The sequence below is a fragment of the Podarcis tiliguerta genome, assembly GCF_965153285.1.
Source record: "Podarcis tiliguerta genome assembly, chromosome: 16".
Classification (NCBI taxonomy): Eukaryota; Metazoa; Chordata; class Lepidosauria; order Squamata; family Lacertidae; genus Podarcis; species Podarcis tiliguerta.
The window spans coordinates 3,853,957-3,872,924 of record NC_139549.1 but is presented as its reverse complement, the minus strand read 5'-3'; the positions used below and the strand labels follow the sequence as shown (position 1 = coordinate 3,872,924).

The 18,968-nt window shown below is 47.3% G+C and overlaps 3 protein-coding genes across 5 annotated transcripts in view; 2 read left to right on the top strand and 1 right to left on the bottom strand.

The window, feature by feature from the left end:
- The window catches only part of PRUNE1 (prune exopolyphosphatase 1), a gene marked incomplete at its 5' end in the record, with an annotated part of 112,472 nt that overhangs the window by 73,849 nt on the left and 19,655 nt on the right, over positions 1-18,968 (bottom strand). The gene's annotated exons all lie outside the window — the stretch shown is intronic.
- On the top strand, positions 11,318-11,608 carry LOC310665920 (DNA-directed RNA polymerases I, II, and III subunit RPABC5-like). The gene has a single exon (XM_083416314.1). The coding sequence runs from the start codon at positions 11,346-11,348 to the stop codon at positions 11,547-11,549; it is 204 nt and encodes a 67-aa protein (XP_083272440.1). The 5' UTR covers positions 11,318-11,345; the 3' UTR covers positions 11,550-11,608.
- CERS2 (ceramide synthase 2) overlaps positions 15,582-18,968 on the top strand; it is a 48,626-nt gene continuing 45,239 nt past the window's right edge. Inside the window, exon 1 of one of the 3 annotated variants that reach the window (XM_083416713.1) lies at positions 15,582-16,124. The gene's annotated coding sequence lies outside the window, so the exon portion shown is untranslated. Of the gene's footprint in view, positions 17,430-18,968 lie in introns of all 3 variants that reach the window. The other 2 variants (XM_083416714.1, XM_083416715.1) reach the window with 2 other exon arrangements.

Sequence of the window (18,968 nt, the reverse complement as noted above, 5' to 3'; positions counted from 1 at the left end):
ACAACTATTTGAAACATGTTCTTTAAAAAGTTAAAATCAGTGGTAAGCTGGAAAATGCACACCAACATTTTACATCTCTGGGCAGGCTTGTCTAAAGAAAAATGTTGCCAAAGAGAATATGCAATATTAGTCAATTCCTCCTTCTTTTTTCTAAAAACGACACGGAAGTGAGTCATGGGCAACTTGCAGCTTTCAGGAGCAGCGCCTCAACGTCTTCAAAATGCGCCAGGAGGAATTGGGGCGTCACATGGCAGGACAGAGTCTCAAACAAAGATGCGTTCTGCCAAACTCACATTCCCAGCAAGTGGACGTCTGCAGATGAGACATGAAGGCTGGCCGAATAAACCTTGCTGTGTGGGAATCCCTTGCGGACGACCGTAGTGCCTGGAGACAGTCAGCGGTGCAGAAATGGAAGCAAGAAGGGTTACCTACATTGGAAGGATGGAGAATGAAGATGATGGACTTTGCAGAACTTGACAGATTGACAGGAAGAATTCGAAATCGACGAGATCAGAGATTCACAGAAGATTGGGAAAAGTTTACAGAGTATACGCATAACTTGGGTGAAAAACAAATAACGCTTGTAAGCTTTAATGAAGCTCTGTAAAAAAGAAATGCGAGAATGTGAGTGAAATAAGATTTAAATTTACAAATAATAGGTGAGATTTTAGAAATGTGTAAGAAATTAAGAAGGGAAGGAGTACCAGCCAAGTTGAGGGAAGTCAAAAAAAAGAGATTGGATGTAAAAAATGTATGAATTGTATGAATTTGTTTTATTTGTAAACTGAATAAAAATTATATATATATATATAAAAAGAGACAGTCAGCGGTGACCAGAGGAGGAATGACCACTGGGAGAAGCCTAGGGAGAAGAAACAAGCTTCGTCTGCCCCGGCTGCAACAAAACATGTCTCTCCCTTATCGGTCTCTACAGCCACAGCAGGCGCTGTGTTTGACTTCAGCCCCAAAGGCGCACTCCTCCGTTGTTTCCCGAGACAGACAGGTGCCAGAACGGAAAGCGCAGTTCTTTCACTTCCTACATTAAGGATTCCTCCAGGCGTGTTCTGCAACGCACCATTGACACAAATAATAGCACATTAGCGGTGGATCGATACTGGGCCATCCACACAGCAGTCCTCTTTTGGATTTGCTCTGCGGTGCTTCTGCAATGTTACCAAGTTACCGCCGTCCGGAGTGGGGCACTTTTGCAGCACAGCTCAGCAAAAGTAGAAAGGAAATAAACACACCTGGAATATTTTTCGCCCCAAAATGTTTTTATTGTTTTTAACAGATAAAACATAGAAAAGAAAACACACTACAATACTACAAGAAAAATAAGAAGAAATGAAACTAAAAACACATATTCTTTCTAAAGTTCATTTTAAATTTCATTGTTAACTGACTTCCTTGAATCCCCTCTAACTGAATTTCATTGTATCACCTTATAACAGTTCTCCACGATCATCTTTCTACTCCAATTAACTCCTCAGTCTACTATCTTCATCTCTTTTCTTACTGACTTAGATCCATATTAATAAACAACATTCTTCTTCTAATCCTAGGCCTGTTCGGTACTTTCAAGTATTTTCTAATTATCTTATATTACAATATTTAGCGAAATAGTCTTTAAATTTCTTCCAATCTACTTGGTGTTCCTGTTCTTTCCGATTGCGGATTCTCCCGGTCAGTTCTGCCAGCTCCAAAAACACCGACATCTTTATCTGCCATTCTTCTACCGTTGGTAACACACCTGGAAGATTTGTCGTATGGAAGGTTCCGGGATTTCGGCAGGGGGATAAGGGGCATGCACTGATTGGAGAATAAATACGATGGATGCCCCGAAACCGTTGCAGGCAGGATCGTGGATAACTGCCTCGATACTGTCATCACGAACCCTGGTTATTGTGAACGCACAATTGAAAGGATGTCTGCAAGAACACAATTTTAAGGCATCTGCAAACCCTGTAAATGTCCCTATTTTCCAGGGACATCCCTGATTTAGAGAAGCCATACAAGTTTCTGATTTGATCCCGGAATGTCCCGCTTTTCCTTGTTGTTGTTTAGTCGTTTAGTCGTGTCCGACTCTTCGTCACCCCCTGGACCAGAGCACACCAGGCCCTCCTGTCTTCCACTGCCTCCCGCAGTTTGGTCAAACTCAAGCTTCGAGAACACTGTCCCACTATCTCGTCCTCTGTCGTCCCCTTCTCCTTGTGCCCTCCATCTTTCCCAATATCAGGGTCTTTTCCAGGGAGTCTTCTCTTCTCCTGAGGTGGCCAAAGTCTTGGAGCCTCAGCTTCAGGATCTGTCCTTCCAGTGAGCGCTCAGGGCTGATTTCCTTCAGAATGGAGAGGTTTGATCTTCTTGCAGTCCATGGGACTCTCAGGAGTCTCCTCCAGCACCAGAATTCAAAACATCCATTCTTTGGCAAGCAGCCTTCTTTGTCATCCAGCTCTCACTTCCATACATCACTACTGGGAAAACCATAGCTTTAACTATACGGACCTTTGTTGGCAAGGTGATGTCTCTGCTTTTTAAGATGCTGTCTTGGTTTGTCATTGCTTTTCTCCCAAGAAGCAGGCATCTTTTAATTTCGTGACTACTGTCACCATCTGCAGTGACCATGAAGCCCAAGAAAGTAAAATCTCTCACTGCCTCCATTTCTTCCCCTTCTATTTGCCAGGAGGTGATGGGACCAGTGGCCATGATCTTCGTTTTTCTGATGTTGAGCTTCAGACCATATTCTGCATTCTCCTCTTTCACCCTCATTAAAAGGTTCTTTAATGTCCAAATTTTCATTGGAGAAATGTTGGAGGGCATGGAGTTATCCAACCCCCAAGCCAAAGGCAATCTTGTATAGGAAAGTTTTTTTATGTTTTTATATATGTTGGAAGCTGCCCAGAGTGGCTGGGGCAACCTAGTAAGATGTGTGGAGGTATAAATAGGAAAAAAAATATCATTATGGAATAAGGTAAAGGTAAAGGTAAAGGTACCCCTGCCCGTACGGGCCAGTCTTGACAGACTCTAGGGTTGTGCGCCCATCTCACTCTAGAGGCTGGGGGCCAGCGCTGTCCGGAGACACTTCCGGGTCACGTGGCCAGCGTGACATCGCTGCTCTGGCGAGCCAGAGCCGCACACGGAAACGCCGTTTACCTTCCCGCTGGTAAGCGGTCCCTATTTATCTACTTGCACCCAGAGGTGTTTTCGAACTGCTAGGTTGGCAGGCGCTGGGACCGAGCAACGGGAGCGCACCCCGCCGCGGGGATTCGAACCGCCGACCTTTCGATCGGCAAGCCCTAGGCGCTGAGGCTTTTACCCACAGTGCCACCCGCATCCCTTGCGCCCCCCGTGTCCCTTGCGCCACCCGCCTCCCTATTCCTCATTATGGAATGGGACGCCCCTATTTCAATCTGAGAAATGTTGGAGGGTATGCGTCTGTGCAACGGCCTCATTGTGTGGGCTGGGAAGATTGTTCCCATATCGCAGGCAGAAGACTGAGGACAGGAGTTAGCAGCAGCGCTGAGACGGCAGCAAGGATCAAAACCCAGAACAATCAACATCCCGCAGTGTCCTCAGAAAGTTCAGGGGCGATTGTTGGCTTCACCTCAACGCGATGTTGCAAAGTGGTGCATGCTTAAGGGAATCAGGTCAACGCTAGCCAGCCGCAACTCAGCTTGAGCAAGGATCATCGATGGGGAAACCGAGGACAGGCCGGGTCTTCTCAAAGAGCTCTCCAACCTCTATTTAAAAGATAAATAGTATTTTTATTTTTGCATTTACACCTCACATTTTGTGTTCATGGCTCTCCCCACTTCCTTGTTCAGTCCCCACAACAACCATGTTAGGCTGAGAGTGAGCAGGTGGCCAAAAGTGGCACGCAATGAGATGGATGGCCAAGTACAGGATTTGAACCTTGGCGTCTTCTGGGTCCTCGTCCGACACTCTAACCATCTCTAACTCTTACACTGGTGGATAGGGAGATAGATAGAGATTTTTAAAAAGCATCAAAGCGCTCCAGATAAGCTGGTAGGAGGCAGTTAGTCACTAAAACCACATATATCTATTTCAGTGACAAAATAGAAATTAATAATAATAATAATAATTATAATTATAATTATAATAATGAAGAACACATACAGAGAACCACGGTTTAGTGGTTAGCCTCTAAATTTGCTATCCATTGTGACAGGTGTCGAATATGTAACCGTCATTGACCTACTGACCAACAGGAGCAATGAACAGAGGCAGCAAATTGCTGAAGAGTTGGCAAAACAGGTTAGGATGGGAAAAAGCAAACTCCTGTTAGATCTGGAGTTTTTTTGGGGGGGGGGAAGGGAATCCTATATTAGGCGGTTTCAAACTGATCCTTCAAATGTCCATTTGAGGGCTAGCTTTCTATAAACTTTGGCTGGTTTGCCAGCTTTGGCCCACCTTGACTTTACCAGCCGTAATAATAATAATAATAATCCCACCCATCTGACTGCGTTTCCCCATCCACTCTGGGCGGCTTCCAACAAAAGATTAAAAATACTTTAAATGCTTATAGCACAAAGTTTCAGCTTCTGCCATCGTCAGTTGCTCTGATCAGATCAATTTCTGCTTTGTAAGCCGCTGCAATACACACACACACAAACACACACTTCAGTGCCCTCTGGAAGGCACGAGGAGCAAAACGTGCAGGTTGAAACATGCCTAACCATTGTGTTGGTTTTCCACACACAGAGATCAAGAGAAAAGGTTTATTGTAACTAAACCCAGGGGTGGAGAACCACCTATTTATTTTTTTTAGCCCGTGGGCTGTGTTGGAAGAAGAGAAGATCGTCACCTAGAACCTAGGAAACAATCACTTGGGTGCCAGACAGGAGTTAAAAAAGGTAAAGGGACCCCTGAACATTAGGTCCAGTCGCGACCGACTCTGGGGTTGCAGCGCTCATCTTGCTTTATTGGCCGAGGAAGCCGGCATACAGCTTCCGGGTCATGTGGCCAGCATGACTAAGCCACTTCTGGCGAACCAGAGCAGCGCACGGAAATGCTGTTTACCTTTCCGCTGGAGCGGTACCTATTTATCTACTTGCACTTTGACGTGCTTTCGAACTGCTAGGTTGGCTGGGACCGAGCAACGGGAGCTCACCCCGTGGCGGGGATTCGAACCGCCGACCTTCTGATTGGCAAGCCCTAGGCTCCGTGGTTTAACCCATAGCGCCACCCGCGTCCCTGTAAATTTTGTGTAGCAGCCATTAAAATACAACATGCAATGGTGAGCACCCAGAATTAGTATAACAAAGGTCCGTATAGTTAAAGCTATGGTTTTTCCAGTAGTGATGCATGGAAGTGAGAGCTGGGCCATAAAGAAGGCTGATCGCTGAAGAATGGATGCTTTTGAATTCTGGTGCTGAAGGAGACTCTTGAGAGTCCCATGGACTGCAAGAAGATCAAGCCTCTCCATTCTGAAGGAAATCAGCCCTGAGTGCTCACTGGAAGGACAGATCCTGAAGCTGAGGCTCCAAGACTTTGGCCACCTCATGAGAAGAGACGACTCCCTGGAAAAGACCCTGATGTTGGGAAAGATGGAGGGCACAAGGAGAAGGGGACAACAGAGGACGAGATGGTGGGACAGTGTTCTCAAAGCTGCCAGCATGAGTTTGACCAAACTGCGGGAGGCAGTGGAAGACAGGAGTGCCTGGCGTGCTCTGGTCCAGGGGGTCACGACGAGGCGGACACAACTAAACAACAAACAACAATTGTCCAATAGACACTCCTAGGCTAGAAATCTTTCATGTATGTGTGTTTTTATATTATTTTATTTCACCTTGAGCTTCAAAATGTTGTAACTGGTGTTTTGTTTTGATACTGGTCATTGACCGTAATGAAACGACTTGACTTGACTTGGGTCTCCCCATAGGAGATCTCAGTTTAGGTACTGCCTGCCTGGTCTGTTTATGGGATTCCAAGAAGGGGCATTTTTCTCGGAGAGAGGACAGTGGTCTGGGTAGACCTCTGGTCTGATCCCGAAGCACTTTTCTTGGGTTCTTAAGCAAAACAGGATCAAGCGAATTTGGGGAGGAATGCCTGTTAGCCTGGATTATTAAACAGAGCCCCTGCGTCCAGTTGCAAGCTTCCAAATGAAGCAGGAGAGCTGCTGTTTCCCTGCCTAACTTGTCAGTTTCCCAGCTACTTCTGGCTGTCCCCTGTTGGAGACAGGGTGCTGGGCTTGGCTAAGCTTTGCTATGATCTGGAAGTGAGCCAGTTTTAATTTATTACACCATCCCTGCTTATTATCTTCATGCAACAAAGATGGTCCAGGCTGACCGTCGTCTCTTGGTTGACCACAAACTTGACATGAGCCAACAGTGTGACGCGGCAGCTAAAAAAGCCAATGCAATTCTGGGCTGCATCAATAGGAGTATAGCATCTAGATCAAGGGAAGTAATAGTGCCACTGTATTCTGCTCTGGTCAGACCTCACCTGGAGTACTGTGTCCAGTTCTGGGCACCACAGTTCAAGAAGGACACTGACAAACTGGAACATGTCCAGAGGAGGGCAACCAAAATGGTCAAAGGCCTGGAAACGATGCCTTATGAGGAACGGCTAAGGGAGCTGGGCATGTTTAGCCTGGAGAAGAGGAGGTTAAGGGGTGATATGATAGCCATGTTCAAATATATAAAAGGATGTCACCTAGAGGAGGGAGAAAGGCTGTTTTCTGCTGCTCCGGGGAAGCGGGCACGGAGCAATGGATCCAAACTACAAGAAAGAAGATTCCACCTAGACATTAGGAAGAACTTCCTGACAGTAAGAGCTGTTCGACAGTGGAATTTGCTGCCAAGGAGTGTGGTGGAGTCTCCTTCTTTGGAGGTCTTTAAGCAGAGGCTTGACAACCATATGTCAGGAGTGCTCTGATGGTGTTTCCTGCTTGGCAGGGGGTTGGACTTGATGGCCCTTGTGGTCTCTTCCAACCCTATGATTCTATGATTCTTCTCTTCCTTCCACCTGGCGAAATTCATGAGTCCCTCCCAGAAAAGGAGTCTCTGGAGACACACAAGTAAACACTGCCCGAGTTGCCTGGTTGCATTCCTGCCGCAAATTCCTTTCCAGAACAAGAGCCAACCCTCCCACATCTCTGGAAGAGGTGAGGTGGAAATTCCTGCGCTGGCCTCCCTTGTAAGGAGCCCTGCTTAATCATTGATCCGAGGGAGCCACTCAGCGGAGTGCCAGGTCTCAAGGCATTCTCTAGACTGGGAGCCTCTCGGGGCAGAGACCTCGTCCTCTTGCGCTGCACAAATGCTTAAGGGCGCAACCTGAATAACTCAGTTGGCTAGAAGGTGGCGCTGATGGTGCCAAAGTTGCAGGCTGCAAGTTCAATCCCCGTGCGGGACAGCTGCATATTCCTGCATTGCAGAGGGGGTTGCTTTTGTGCTTGTAGATATAACTGGGAGACTCCTTCATGATGTTGTAAACAAAATCTTCCCCTTTTCCCTTATGGGGTATCCAAGAGCCCATATAGAGTCCTTACGTAGGTTCCCTATTGATAGGAGAAAATAACAGAGGCCAAGCAGAGAATATTGAGAAGCAAAGCAGCTCGTAAGCCCGATCTTTATTGATCTGTTGCAACAGGATGCTCCCCTCACACGCAGGAAAGGAGGAGGACCTCGAACAATGTCTAGACATTTTAAATTCCCTGCCCTGGAGCTCAAGACCACCCCACCATACATCATACATACATCACAGAAGGGGCGGAGCCCAAGACCACTCCCCACAAACATCATACCTACATCACAGAAAAGGCGGTCTACAACAGAAATTTGAGCGTGTTGTTGTTTTTCCTGTCTGCCAGGTTATCTGATAATCCCTTACCTGATTGCCTTTCCTGGTAGTCTGTCACCCTCTGAGATGGTGATTTCCCAATTCCTGAGACAATGAGAAGGTTCCCTCACCCCCCCTCCCTCCTTGCAGAGAAAACATTTGGTCAGTTTGGGAATCAAAAATGGTTTCAGGTCGGTCTTCCTGTGCTGATCTATGTACGTATGTGCTTGGTTGGTACATTTATGAACATTTATTATACAGTGGTACCTCGGGTTAAGTACTTAATTCGTTCTGGAGGTCCGTTCTTAACCTGTAACTGTTCTTAACCTGAAGCACCACTTTGGCTAATGGGGCCTCCTGCTGCTGCCGTGCCGCCGGAGCACGATTTCTGTTCTCATCCTGAAGCAAAGTTCTTAACCCGAGGTACGATTTCTGGGTTAGCGGAGTCTGTAACCTGAAGCGTCTGTAACCTGAAGCGTATGTAATCCGAGGTACCACTGTATATATAAGACCTTAAATTTTATTATTGCAATGGGGCGGGAAGCAGAAGATAACAATATTTTAAACAACAATAATGACCCCTGAATCCCAGGTATTTTTGCCAATTTCTGCAGATGCCACACACGGCGCGAATAATACGGGGCTGCCTGAAACCCCACAGAGCTGCTGCCAGCCAGTGCGGGCAATTCTCTCGTTTAAGCATCCTTAAAATATCAATTACTTCCCTTCTTCTCTTTCCCTGGTTCATTTTGCGTATCATAAATCCCTGCATATTTTACAAAAACTAAGCCATTCAGTATTCCATTATTCCATCCATCAAAACTTAATCACACTGCTGAATTTATCTTAATGCTGCCAACGTTTTCAAGCGTACACAATACCCCCAATGTATTCAATAAGCGTTTTCCAATCTTCTCTAAACTTATGTTCTTCTTGTTCCCTTATTCTAGATGCTAAATCTTCAAGCTGTGCATATTCTGTCAGCTTAAGTTGCCGTTCATAATAATAATAATAATAATAATAATAATAATAATAATAATAGTCGGGACCTCGCTCACTTTCCAGACTGTGGGCAATTTTTTTTTCTTCCCCAAAATTTTTTATTGGTTTTCACAATATTATAAACAAGCAAACAAACACACAAGACAAACAAACATAAATCATAGCCTTATTGAAAATTACACCTATTAACTTTGTTAAGTGACTTCCTCGCTTCCCCTTGGTTGAATTTCATTGCATGTCCTTTTAACGGTTTTCCAAATCCCAATTCTTATGAAATTTAACTTAAATATTAACATCCTTAAATCTTTACCTTATGGAATTAAACATATTAATTCATCACTTAACATAAATAAAATCCTAAGCCAATTAAGTATCTGCAAGCTATTTTCAATTAATTTAACTTAACAAATTTAACTAGATAATCATTAAATTTATTCCACTCTTCCTGATACTCCTCTGTGGGCAATTCTAGCGGCCTGACCCAGTAGAAGACAGCTTCCTATTTTCCTGCCTATGACAGGCCGTTCTCCAGAACCATGAGGACTAGAAACTTACCGTATTTTTCGCCCCATAGGACAAACCTAGTTTTGGAGGGGGGAAATAATGAAAACAAATTTATTTCCCCCCCAGGCGCGGGGTTGGGGCGGGGGAAACCCGAGCTTCCCCTGACCCCAGCCCCCAGAACAGGCAGCTCTCCGCAAGCCGTGGGAGACCGGTGCGACTTCCCGCCGGGCTCCCATGCCTTGCGGATATCTGCAAGCCTCCAAACCAGGTCGGGGGACAGCGGGAAGGCGCGCTGTGTCTCCCAGCTTTCCCCAAGTTTGCGGGGCTAGCGGCTGGGAGAAGAGCGCTTCTCCCGCCGCCAGCCTCCAAACCAGATTGGGAAACTGAAGCCCTGGGCTTCGAGATGCAGGCTGCTATCCACAAGGCTAAGGAGCCCGCCAGGAACTCCCGCCGGGCTCCCAAGGCTTGCGGAAAGCTTCCTGAAGCCTGGAGAGCGAGAGGGTTCATGTGCACCGACCCCTCTCGCTCTCCTGGCTTCAGCAAAAGCCTACATTCGCCCCATAGGACGCACACACATTTCCCCTTCATTTTTGGAGGGGGAAAAGTGCGTCCTATAGGGCGAAAAATGCGGTAACTATTCTTTTTGAAGAAAACTCCGTAGCTCAGGGGCAGAGTGTCTGCTTTGCATGCAGAACGTCCCGGGTTAAAGCCCCAACACCTCCAAGTAGGTCAGTATTGACTTTAGGCCCTCTGGGTTCTCTCTCTCTCTCTCTCTCTCTCTCTCTCTCTCTCTCTTTCTCTCTGCCCCCCAGGAATCTCTCCCTAAGCCACAGCCCTCACCTGTCCTGTTCCACCTTCTCCTGGGGTGCTTTTGACTGAACAGAGGAGCTCCACCAGTTAATTACGGATCGTGCAAGGCAGGAAACCAGCGGCCAAAGTTTGCCTTAGCACTTTATAACCATGCTTGGAAGAACACCACCTGTTGAACTTCAGCCTGCTAGGCTGCAGCGATAAAGGCAAAGAGAGAGGGGTCTATGAAGCGTCTCAACAGACCGTCAATCGTTTCATCAGCTGGGATACTGGTCAGGAAAAGTCTCCTGATGGCTAGAAACCTCTCCGTATTATGGTTATAATATACAGTGGGAACATATGTGAATTAAAATGCTAACACCTACATTGTGTTATGACCTTAAAGAATGTTTAAATAAAATGATGGTTTCTGGATAAATGATTTAGGATGTGTATAGGTGTTCTAAATGTTTGCTGAGAAATATAATGGGACATTTTCTCATGCTTGGTGGACTTGCAAAAAAAGCCAGGAAATATTAGATACAAATACATACATTGATGCAAAAGGTGTGTTTTTTTTTAATTGTAACATTCAGTTGAAGGCAGAACTTTTCCTGCTAGGAATAATGGAATACAATTAGAAAAAGAACATTATTTCAATAAATGATCACAGCAGCGAAACTTTTATATGCACAAAGATGGAAAGATCCATCATTACGTGCCAGAATAGTTGCTAAAATTATTGGACTTAGTTGACCTGTTTAATCAGAAAAAAAATCTTTGTCAATATTTTCTTCAGACTGGGATCTCCTTATAGACCTATTGCATGAAAAAGAAAATGCACTTAGGGTATCTGGGTTTGAGGACTGAAGAAAATATTGGTTCATATAGAGTAGACTTGTTGGGTGTTTTATCAGAGTGGATGTTTTGCATACTTCTCTGCATATAGAGAGTTATATTTATAGAATCAGAAAATCTCTTTTTTCTTCTCTTCTCCTTTTGGTTTGTGTTTTCAATTAGTTTTTTTATCTTTGTGTCTTTTAAAATTTATATTTGTATCTCTTTTTATCTTTATATAATTTCTTTCCAAGTTTAATAAAAATTTATTGGCGGGGGGGGGAGAATTCTCCCTGGGTTTTGGAATGAGACACCCATCACGGTTTGGAGGAAATGGCGCCAATTCTTATGTTAAAAGGAAAAGAGGGTGGCCAGAACCACGAGGGACCCCCGGGAGAGAGGAAGGCCACCTCACAATGATCATCCCAGTTCGGTGCTTCACCTGTGGGAAAGTGGAGGCCAACAAGTGGGAAGCCTACCTGGGCCTCTTGCAGGCGGAATACACAGAAGGGGGTGCGTTGGACACCCTTGGCCTGAAGTGCTACTGCTGTCGGAGGATGCTCCTGTCACACGTGGATTTGATTGGAAAGTTGCTGAACTATGCGCCCCTGGAGAAGTAGCAGTGCTGGCAGCCTGGAACAGAAGCCACAATGAGGCTGGAAGACTCATCCCCCGGTGGGTGGATAGATAAATAGATAGATAGATGATAGATAGATAGATGATAGATATAGATAGATAGATAGATGATAGATAGATAGAGATAGATTAGATAGATAGATAGATGATAGATAGATAGATAGATAGATAGATAGATAGATATAGAGATAGATGATAGATAGATTGATGATAGAGATAGATATAGATATAGATAGATAGATAGATAGATAGATAGATAGATAGATAGATAGATGATAGATAGATAGATATAGATAGGTAGATGATAGTTAGATGATAGATGAGAGATGAAAGATAGATAGATATAGATAGGTAGATGATAGATAGATAGATAGATAGATAGATAGATAGATAGATAGATAGATAGATAGATAGATATAGATAGATGATAGATAGATATAGATAGATATAGATGCTAGATAGATGCTAGATAGATAGATAGATAGATAGATGATAGATAATCTTCAGATTATATCCAAACCAGACACCTCCCACTGGAGGGCGTTGTTGTGCAATGGAAGGATTCTGTCTCATTCAGTGATGCGCAATAAAGAGCATGATACATAGGTGTATGGGACCTATGTATCATATGCTCCCGCACATGCACTGTGCTCCCAAAAGAATGATGCACACAAATTTACTCTTGCGTTGTTTTCCGTGGGGTTTTTGGGGTGGGGTGGTGGTTGAGCAAAATGATCTTTGGTATTTTGTGGCATATGCTCGTAGAGTAGAATTTACTGTTACTTTTGATTTTCTCTTAAGCGCTGCCTTCCTCAGCATTTTTATTTTGAATGAAAGGAGAAACATACTTTAAAAAACAAAACAAAAAAGGAAAAGCCGGCGATTGCACTGATATCCCACTTTTCCTCCCAGGTCAGGGTGACATCTTTCCTATCCCTCTCTTCCTTATTTTACCTTCACAACAACCCTGTGAGGCAGATTAAGGCTGAGATACTGTGACTGGCCCAAGATCACACATCCAGCAAGCTTCATGCCTGAGCAGGGTTTTGAACCCTGGTCTACAAGCTCCTGGTCTGACGCTACACAGAGCAGAGGAAGAAACAGGGTGCGGTTCAGATTGCTGAGAGCTCCTGGGAACTGTAGTTTTAGAGAGTGCTTAGATTTCTGCTCCTGGGTGGCGCTGTGGGTTAAACCACAGAGCCTCTTGAGCTTGCCGATCAGAAGGTCGGAGGTTCGAATCCCCGCAACGGGGTGAGCTCCCGTTGCTCGGTCCCTGCTCCTGCCAACCTAGCAGTTTGAAAGCACGTCAAGTGCAAGTAGATAAATAGATACCACTCCGGCGGGAAGGTAAACGACGTTTCCGTGCGCTGCTCTGGTTCGCCAGAAGCGGCTTAGTCATGCTGGCCACATGACCCGGAAGCTGTACGCCGGCTCCCTTGGCCAATAAAGCGAGATGAGCGCCGCAACCCCAGAGTCGGTCGCGACTGGACCTAATGGTCAGGGGTCAGGGTTACCTTTACCTAGATTTCTGCTCAGTGCACTACAATTCCCTGCTGATGAAGAGGAGAGACAAGCAGAGTGTACCAGCAGGTGGCGCTGTGGGACAGCAGGAAATAAAAACAGCATGGAAGCTTTTGGATTATTTCTTTATTTACATTATTTCTTCTGTATTTGCAACACTTTAAAGCCCCTTTTAAGGAAGACGTTCTCCCCAAAATTACTTACTGGAAATATGAACCTTAAACAACCTGTTGCAGAACTGGGCAGAGGATCCTCATTTCACAATATGCCACACGGATGTTGTAAAATTTCCGGAGCCTGCTAACACAACAACAACAAAACGAGCCTGTGAGTTTCACAGCAATAATCCTGGTCTGTTTGTACTGTTTCATCAGGCCGTTTGTTTTTGCTGCTGTCAGTCGCGTGTAACACAACTTGCTGGGTGAACAATGAGGACTAGCTTCATGCTTTATGTTATAATAATAATAATAATAATAATAATAATAATAATTTATACCCTGCCCATCTGGCTGGGTTTCCCCATCTACTCTGGGCGGCTTCCAAACGAATATTAAAAACAATGCAGCATCAAACTTTAAAAGCTTCCCTAAACAGGGCCGCCTTCAGTTGTCTTTTAAAAGTCAGATACAGTGGTACCTCAGGTTAAGTACTTAATTCGTTCCGGAGGTCCGTTCTTGCCCTGAAACTGTTCTTAACCTGAAGCACCACTTTAGCTAATGGGGCCTCCTGCTGCCGCTGCGCTGACGAAGCCCGATTTCTGTTCTTATCCTGAAGCAAAGTTCCTAACCTGAAGCACTATTTCTGGGTTGGCAGAGTCTGTAACCTGAAGCGTATGTAACCCGAGATACCACTGTAGTTGCTTATTGCCTTGACATCTGAAGGGAGGGCGTTCCACAGGGCGGGCACCACCACCGAGAAGGCCCTCTTCCTGGTTCCCTGTAACCTCACTTCTCGCAGGGAGGGAACCGCCAGAAGGCCCTCAGCGCTGGACCTCAGTGTCCGGGCAGAACGATGGGGGTGGAGACGCTCCTTCAGGTATACTGGGCCGAGGCCGTTTAGGGCAGGCATAGGCAAACCCGACCCTCCAGATGTTTTGGGACTACAACTCCCATCATTCCTGACCACTGGTCATGTTAGCTAGGGATGATGGGAGTTGTAGTTCCAAAACATCTGGAGGGCCGAGTTTGCCTATGCCTGGTTTAGGGCTTTCAAGGTCAGCACCAACACTTTGAATTGTGCTCGGAAACATACTGGGACCAGTGTTATATGGTCCCGGCAGCCGCTCCCACTCACCAGTCCAGCTGCCACGTTCTGGAATAATTGCAGTTTCCGAGTCACCTTCGGGTGTTATCTCGCGGGTCAGTGGCAGAGTCTCAGCCTTGCCTGTCCAAGGTCCTGGGTTCAGCTGGTTGAAAGTCCCTTTTACATGAAACTTTGGAAAGCTGATGGCAGCCAGTGTTGACCTCGCTGAACTAGGTGAAGCAATACTGTGACTCATCTTCATCTGGAGTGAAGGGAGGGGGGATTGGGCGTTGCCCCCTTCTTTTTTCTGCCAACCCACGAGAGATGCTGCCAGCCTGTGCAAGCACCACTGCGCCCTATGCACCAATGCAGTCACAAAGTCTGCTTCCTCCGCCACTCCTCTGAAGCGTCACTCAACCTGGGGCAGCTTAGACACCGGGTGGGGTGAGCCTTGCCCCCCTCCCCAACTTCTCCCCCCCCCCCCCTTGAGCTGCTGGCAGCCAGTGCCGACAACACTGATCTACATGCACCAATGCTCTGACTCTGGCACCAAGCTGCTAATCCTCTGGAGCAGCAAGTCCAACCCGGGGTATCCTTAGCCACGTGGGCAAGGTGGGGGGAGGAAGTGATGGGGGAAATTGGGGTCCCCCTCCCCATTTCCCTCTCCCTCCCTCCAATTTCTTTCCACCTCCATCCTCTTTTTTTGCAAAACTGGTGAGTCCAGAAGTGGAAAAGAGAGCTCATTTTTTTTGCAAAAAGAAAGGGGGGAAAAAAGAAAAAAAGGGGGAGTGATGGGGAAAATTGGGGTCCCCTCCCCATTTCTTTCTCCCTCCCTCCAATTTCCTTCCAGCTCCAACCTCTCTTTTGCAAAACTGGTGAGTCAGGCGGGGAAAAGAGAGCTCATTTTTTTGCAGAAAGAAAGAAAGAAAAGGGGGGAGTGATGGGGAAATTTGGGGTCCCCTCCCCATTTCCCTCTCCCTCCCTCCAATTTCTTTCCACCTCCATCCTCTTTTTTGCAAAACTGGTGAGTCCAGAAGAGGAAAAGAGAGAACCTCCTTTTTTTGCAAAAAGAAAGAAAGAAAGAAAAGTGCGGGGGGGGGAGGGAAAAAGAGAGACGAGCCCTCCCTTAGGTAGGAGGGGCTCTATCCGGAATCCGGAAAGAGAGAGAGAGAGACCCACCCTCCGAGTGACGGGCAGGCCCCTCCCTCCCCCAAAGTGCCCCCCCCCCGCGCGCCCTCCCCCGCCAGCAAAGTGGGTGAGTCAGTGGATGGCCAGAGAGATGGATGGAGGGGGAGGGGCGGCGCGGGGACGCGCCGTGCCAGGCTCTGCCCTCGATTGCTAAGGCTTGGCTATTACCACCCCCCCCCAAAAAAAGTGGTGTTGGTTTTTTTTGCGATATCGAATTAATGTTGCCAATGGCTCAGGCCAGCAGCGCGCGGGGCTGCTAACCTGATCCGTCCCGGGGCGACGTCATTTCTCCAACAACTCCCAGGCCCCCCCCCACTACGCGCGCAACCCCCCCCCCCAAAAAAAAGAAGGCTGCTTTTTACTTTTTACTTATTTATTTTCTGCCCCTTCCCATCAGCAGCAGCAGCCCCCCCCCCCCCCCCGCGCGCTTTGGATCAAAGAGGAGGAGCAGGAGCGAAAGAGAGATCGCGCCCCCCCTCACCTCTCACCCAACCCCCAATTTTTTAAATTTTAAACCAGGAACACACACACACACCCCCCCCCCCAGGAAAGAAAAAAGAGAGAAGGGGAGATTCCGCAGAGATCTGCTAGACTTCCTGGTGCAAAACGTGAGTGGATCCCTCGTCTTGTTTGTGCGCCCCGATGCTTTGCAACAAGTTGGCTACAGTATTCCTCTCCTTCTTCCCCCCACTTTGCTTTTCTTCCACGAGCTTCTCTTCCACCCCCCCCTCCAAAAAAAAAAAACCCTCCTCTCTCTTTGCAATCCTGCCCCGCCCCTCCCTTGCTCCGGGTTCAGGAAACTGCGAGCGGAAGGAGGTTTGTGTCATGAGTAACTTTGTGGCTCCAGGCGAGGCTCCGCTTTGCGCGTTTCGGCTGCGCTGCGCCAAAGGCGAGTTGATTCCTAATTCTTTGGGGGAGTTTGTGTGCGTGTTTTGTTTGGTAGGGTGAGGGTTTTTTTTGGGGGGGGGACACATCCTCATTTATTCCCCCTTCCTCGCCCCAACTCTTCTCCCGCTTTCTCTCTTCCGTCATGTAAACAGACCATAAACCGGATCGATTGCGCGCCGCCGCCACTCCCGGTTTAAAGGAAAAATACTCGTGGGCACTTTCCAGTATGTATTACTCACTCCTCCGAGGAGACTCAGACCCATTGATTTCATGGAGTGGTGTGTTTTTTTTTGGGGGGGGGTCTGGTTTCGGATCGGGGCCGAGGCAGGCCGCGATCCTCACGCCGCTTACTCGGGAGTAAGACCCAATGAAAGTCAACGGGGCAATCCAGGTATACTTGGAGTAGACCCATCGCCATTAAGGGCGCACGCATTAATCGCGGGGCGTCTGCACCTCCTTACGGCATAGCGCATCTGCTCCTCTTACCGGGCTTTTAAAAGAGTGTTTTTGCACCGGATCGGGCGCGGCCTTTACTCTAGAGTAACCCCGGCTTGCTCTGCGTTTTGGAAAGGGTTGGACTAAACTCCCGGCGAAGCCTGCGGGCCGCCGGCCGGTTTGACGCGGGACACCAGGTGGGCGCTTACTCGGGAGTAAGCGGGCTCAGCGGCCCTGCACCAGGAAGCCCCGAGCTCCAGGATCCGGAGGAAAGGGCGAGTCTGCTCGGAAGGAAGCCCCGCGGGGGCCTAACGGCGCTTACTCGCGAGTAAAGGCGCGCGGGATCGGGGCCTCGGAGCTCCGCGCACGGGGCTTTGAATGGCTAAACTGTTATTTGGCAATGGGGCGGATCCTTTGCACGGGGCGCCCCTCCCTCCCTCGCTCCCTCCCCCCCTCCCCTATGACTAATTTCCATCCAGGGATTTTTTTTTTTTTTTGTGGGGGTGGGGGCAGCCAGGATCGACCCACACTTCCATCCACCACACATTGCACACAATTCGGATTCACTGGCGGGAGGAAGAACCCCGGAGGTAATTCTCTCGGAAAATTAAGAATTCTTCTTCTCCTTTTTTTTTAATTAAAAAACCCTGTTTCCTCCAGAATCCTATTATAGAAGGGGGTTTCCAGGTCTGTCTTCCCCCAATTTATAGGAATCCCCACCTTATTCACCCCTCCAAAAAAACCCCTTTTTGCATCTATATAAAAAAGTTTGAAAGGTACTTTGTAGAGCTGAACCTTTTTATTTTTGAAGGAAGTGTGTTTTGGAGATGAAAGGAAGAGAAATGTGTTTATTTCCAGAAAAAAAGGTTTGTCTGACCCACTTATTCCAACTTGGGGATGGTTTTTCCTCCCCTCTCTGGGCTGCGAGGGGGAAATAGACTTTGTTTCGGACACTTTTTGGGGCTCGGGCGAGAACTCCCTTCAAGTAAATGTTCAGCGAAAGTGTGGAGAGGAAGAGGGGGGCAGGACAGGGAGAGTCCGGTGCCCCCACCCTTAAATTTCCACCCTTTGTATCATTGCTAGCTTCTCCCTTCTCTCTTTCCTCTCCTGATTTATGGGGTCCATTGTCCCAGCCATAATGGCCCTTTCTCTGACAGCTTTATCCAAGAATCCCGTTCCTTAAAGTCATGTTTACACATAACCGCGCAGAGTTTGGGAGAGGTTCCTGGCCTGACTCTCCAAAGTGTGTTTCATCACTGTAGGATATCAGTTTATCTTTCCCCCCAGAGCATGGATAGGCAAACTAAGGCCCGGGGGGCCGGATCTGGCCTAATCGCCTTCTCAATCCGGCCCGCGGACAGTCCCGGGAATCAGCGTGTTTTTACATGAGTAGAATGTGTCCTTTTATTTAAAATGCATCTCTGGGTTATTTGTGGGGCATAGGAATTCGTTCATTTTTTTTCTTTCCAAAATGTAGTCCGGCCCCCCACAAGATCTGAGGGTCAGTGGACCGGCCCCCTGATGAAAAAGCTTGCTGACCCCTGCCCCAAAGTCTCCCTCCCTTCTCTCTCCGGCTCTTTCCCTTCGATCCAGGAAGTGCCAGTCTCCCTTTTTGAGGCCTACACCAAATCTTGGCCACCCTGATGTGTATGTGTGCAACTTTGCCCCCTGCAAATCGAGGGCACCCTGGCATCCCGGAACCAGTTAATGATCCTTGATCTGGGTGGGAGAAAATGTCCCCTTTTGAGCATGGGCATGGCAGGCCTGTCTCTCCCCCCCCCCCCTCGTTCCTTTCTGTTTGCGAAAGCACATTTGCGGCACCCTCAGGTCTGTCCAAACTAAACCGATAGTTGTGTTGTTGTTTTTTAAGGCCTTTCCCTTCCGGGGTTTTCAGAAAGAAGAGCCGTGAACGCGTTTGAATGTGGCACATCTGAACCCGGCCTCCGTTTGCTTTTCTAACTTTCCGAAAGGCTGGGTTAAAAAACACAAATATTGGCGTTTAACAGCCTTTGCCCAGTCGCCGCGTAGGATTAAATCATTGTAGTGGACTAGCATATATTTTTTAAAATGTTTCTGCTGTGGATTAAAAAACTCCTCAAAGTTGCTAGCTTTCAGGCCTGTGCAGGCTG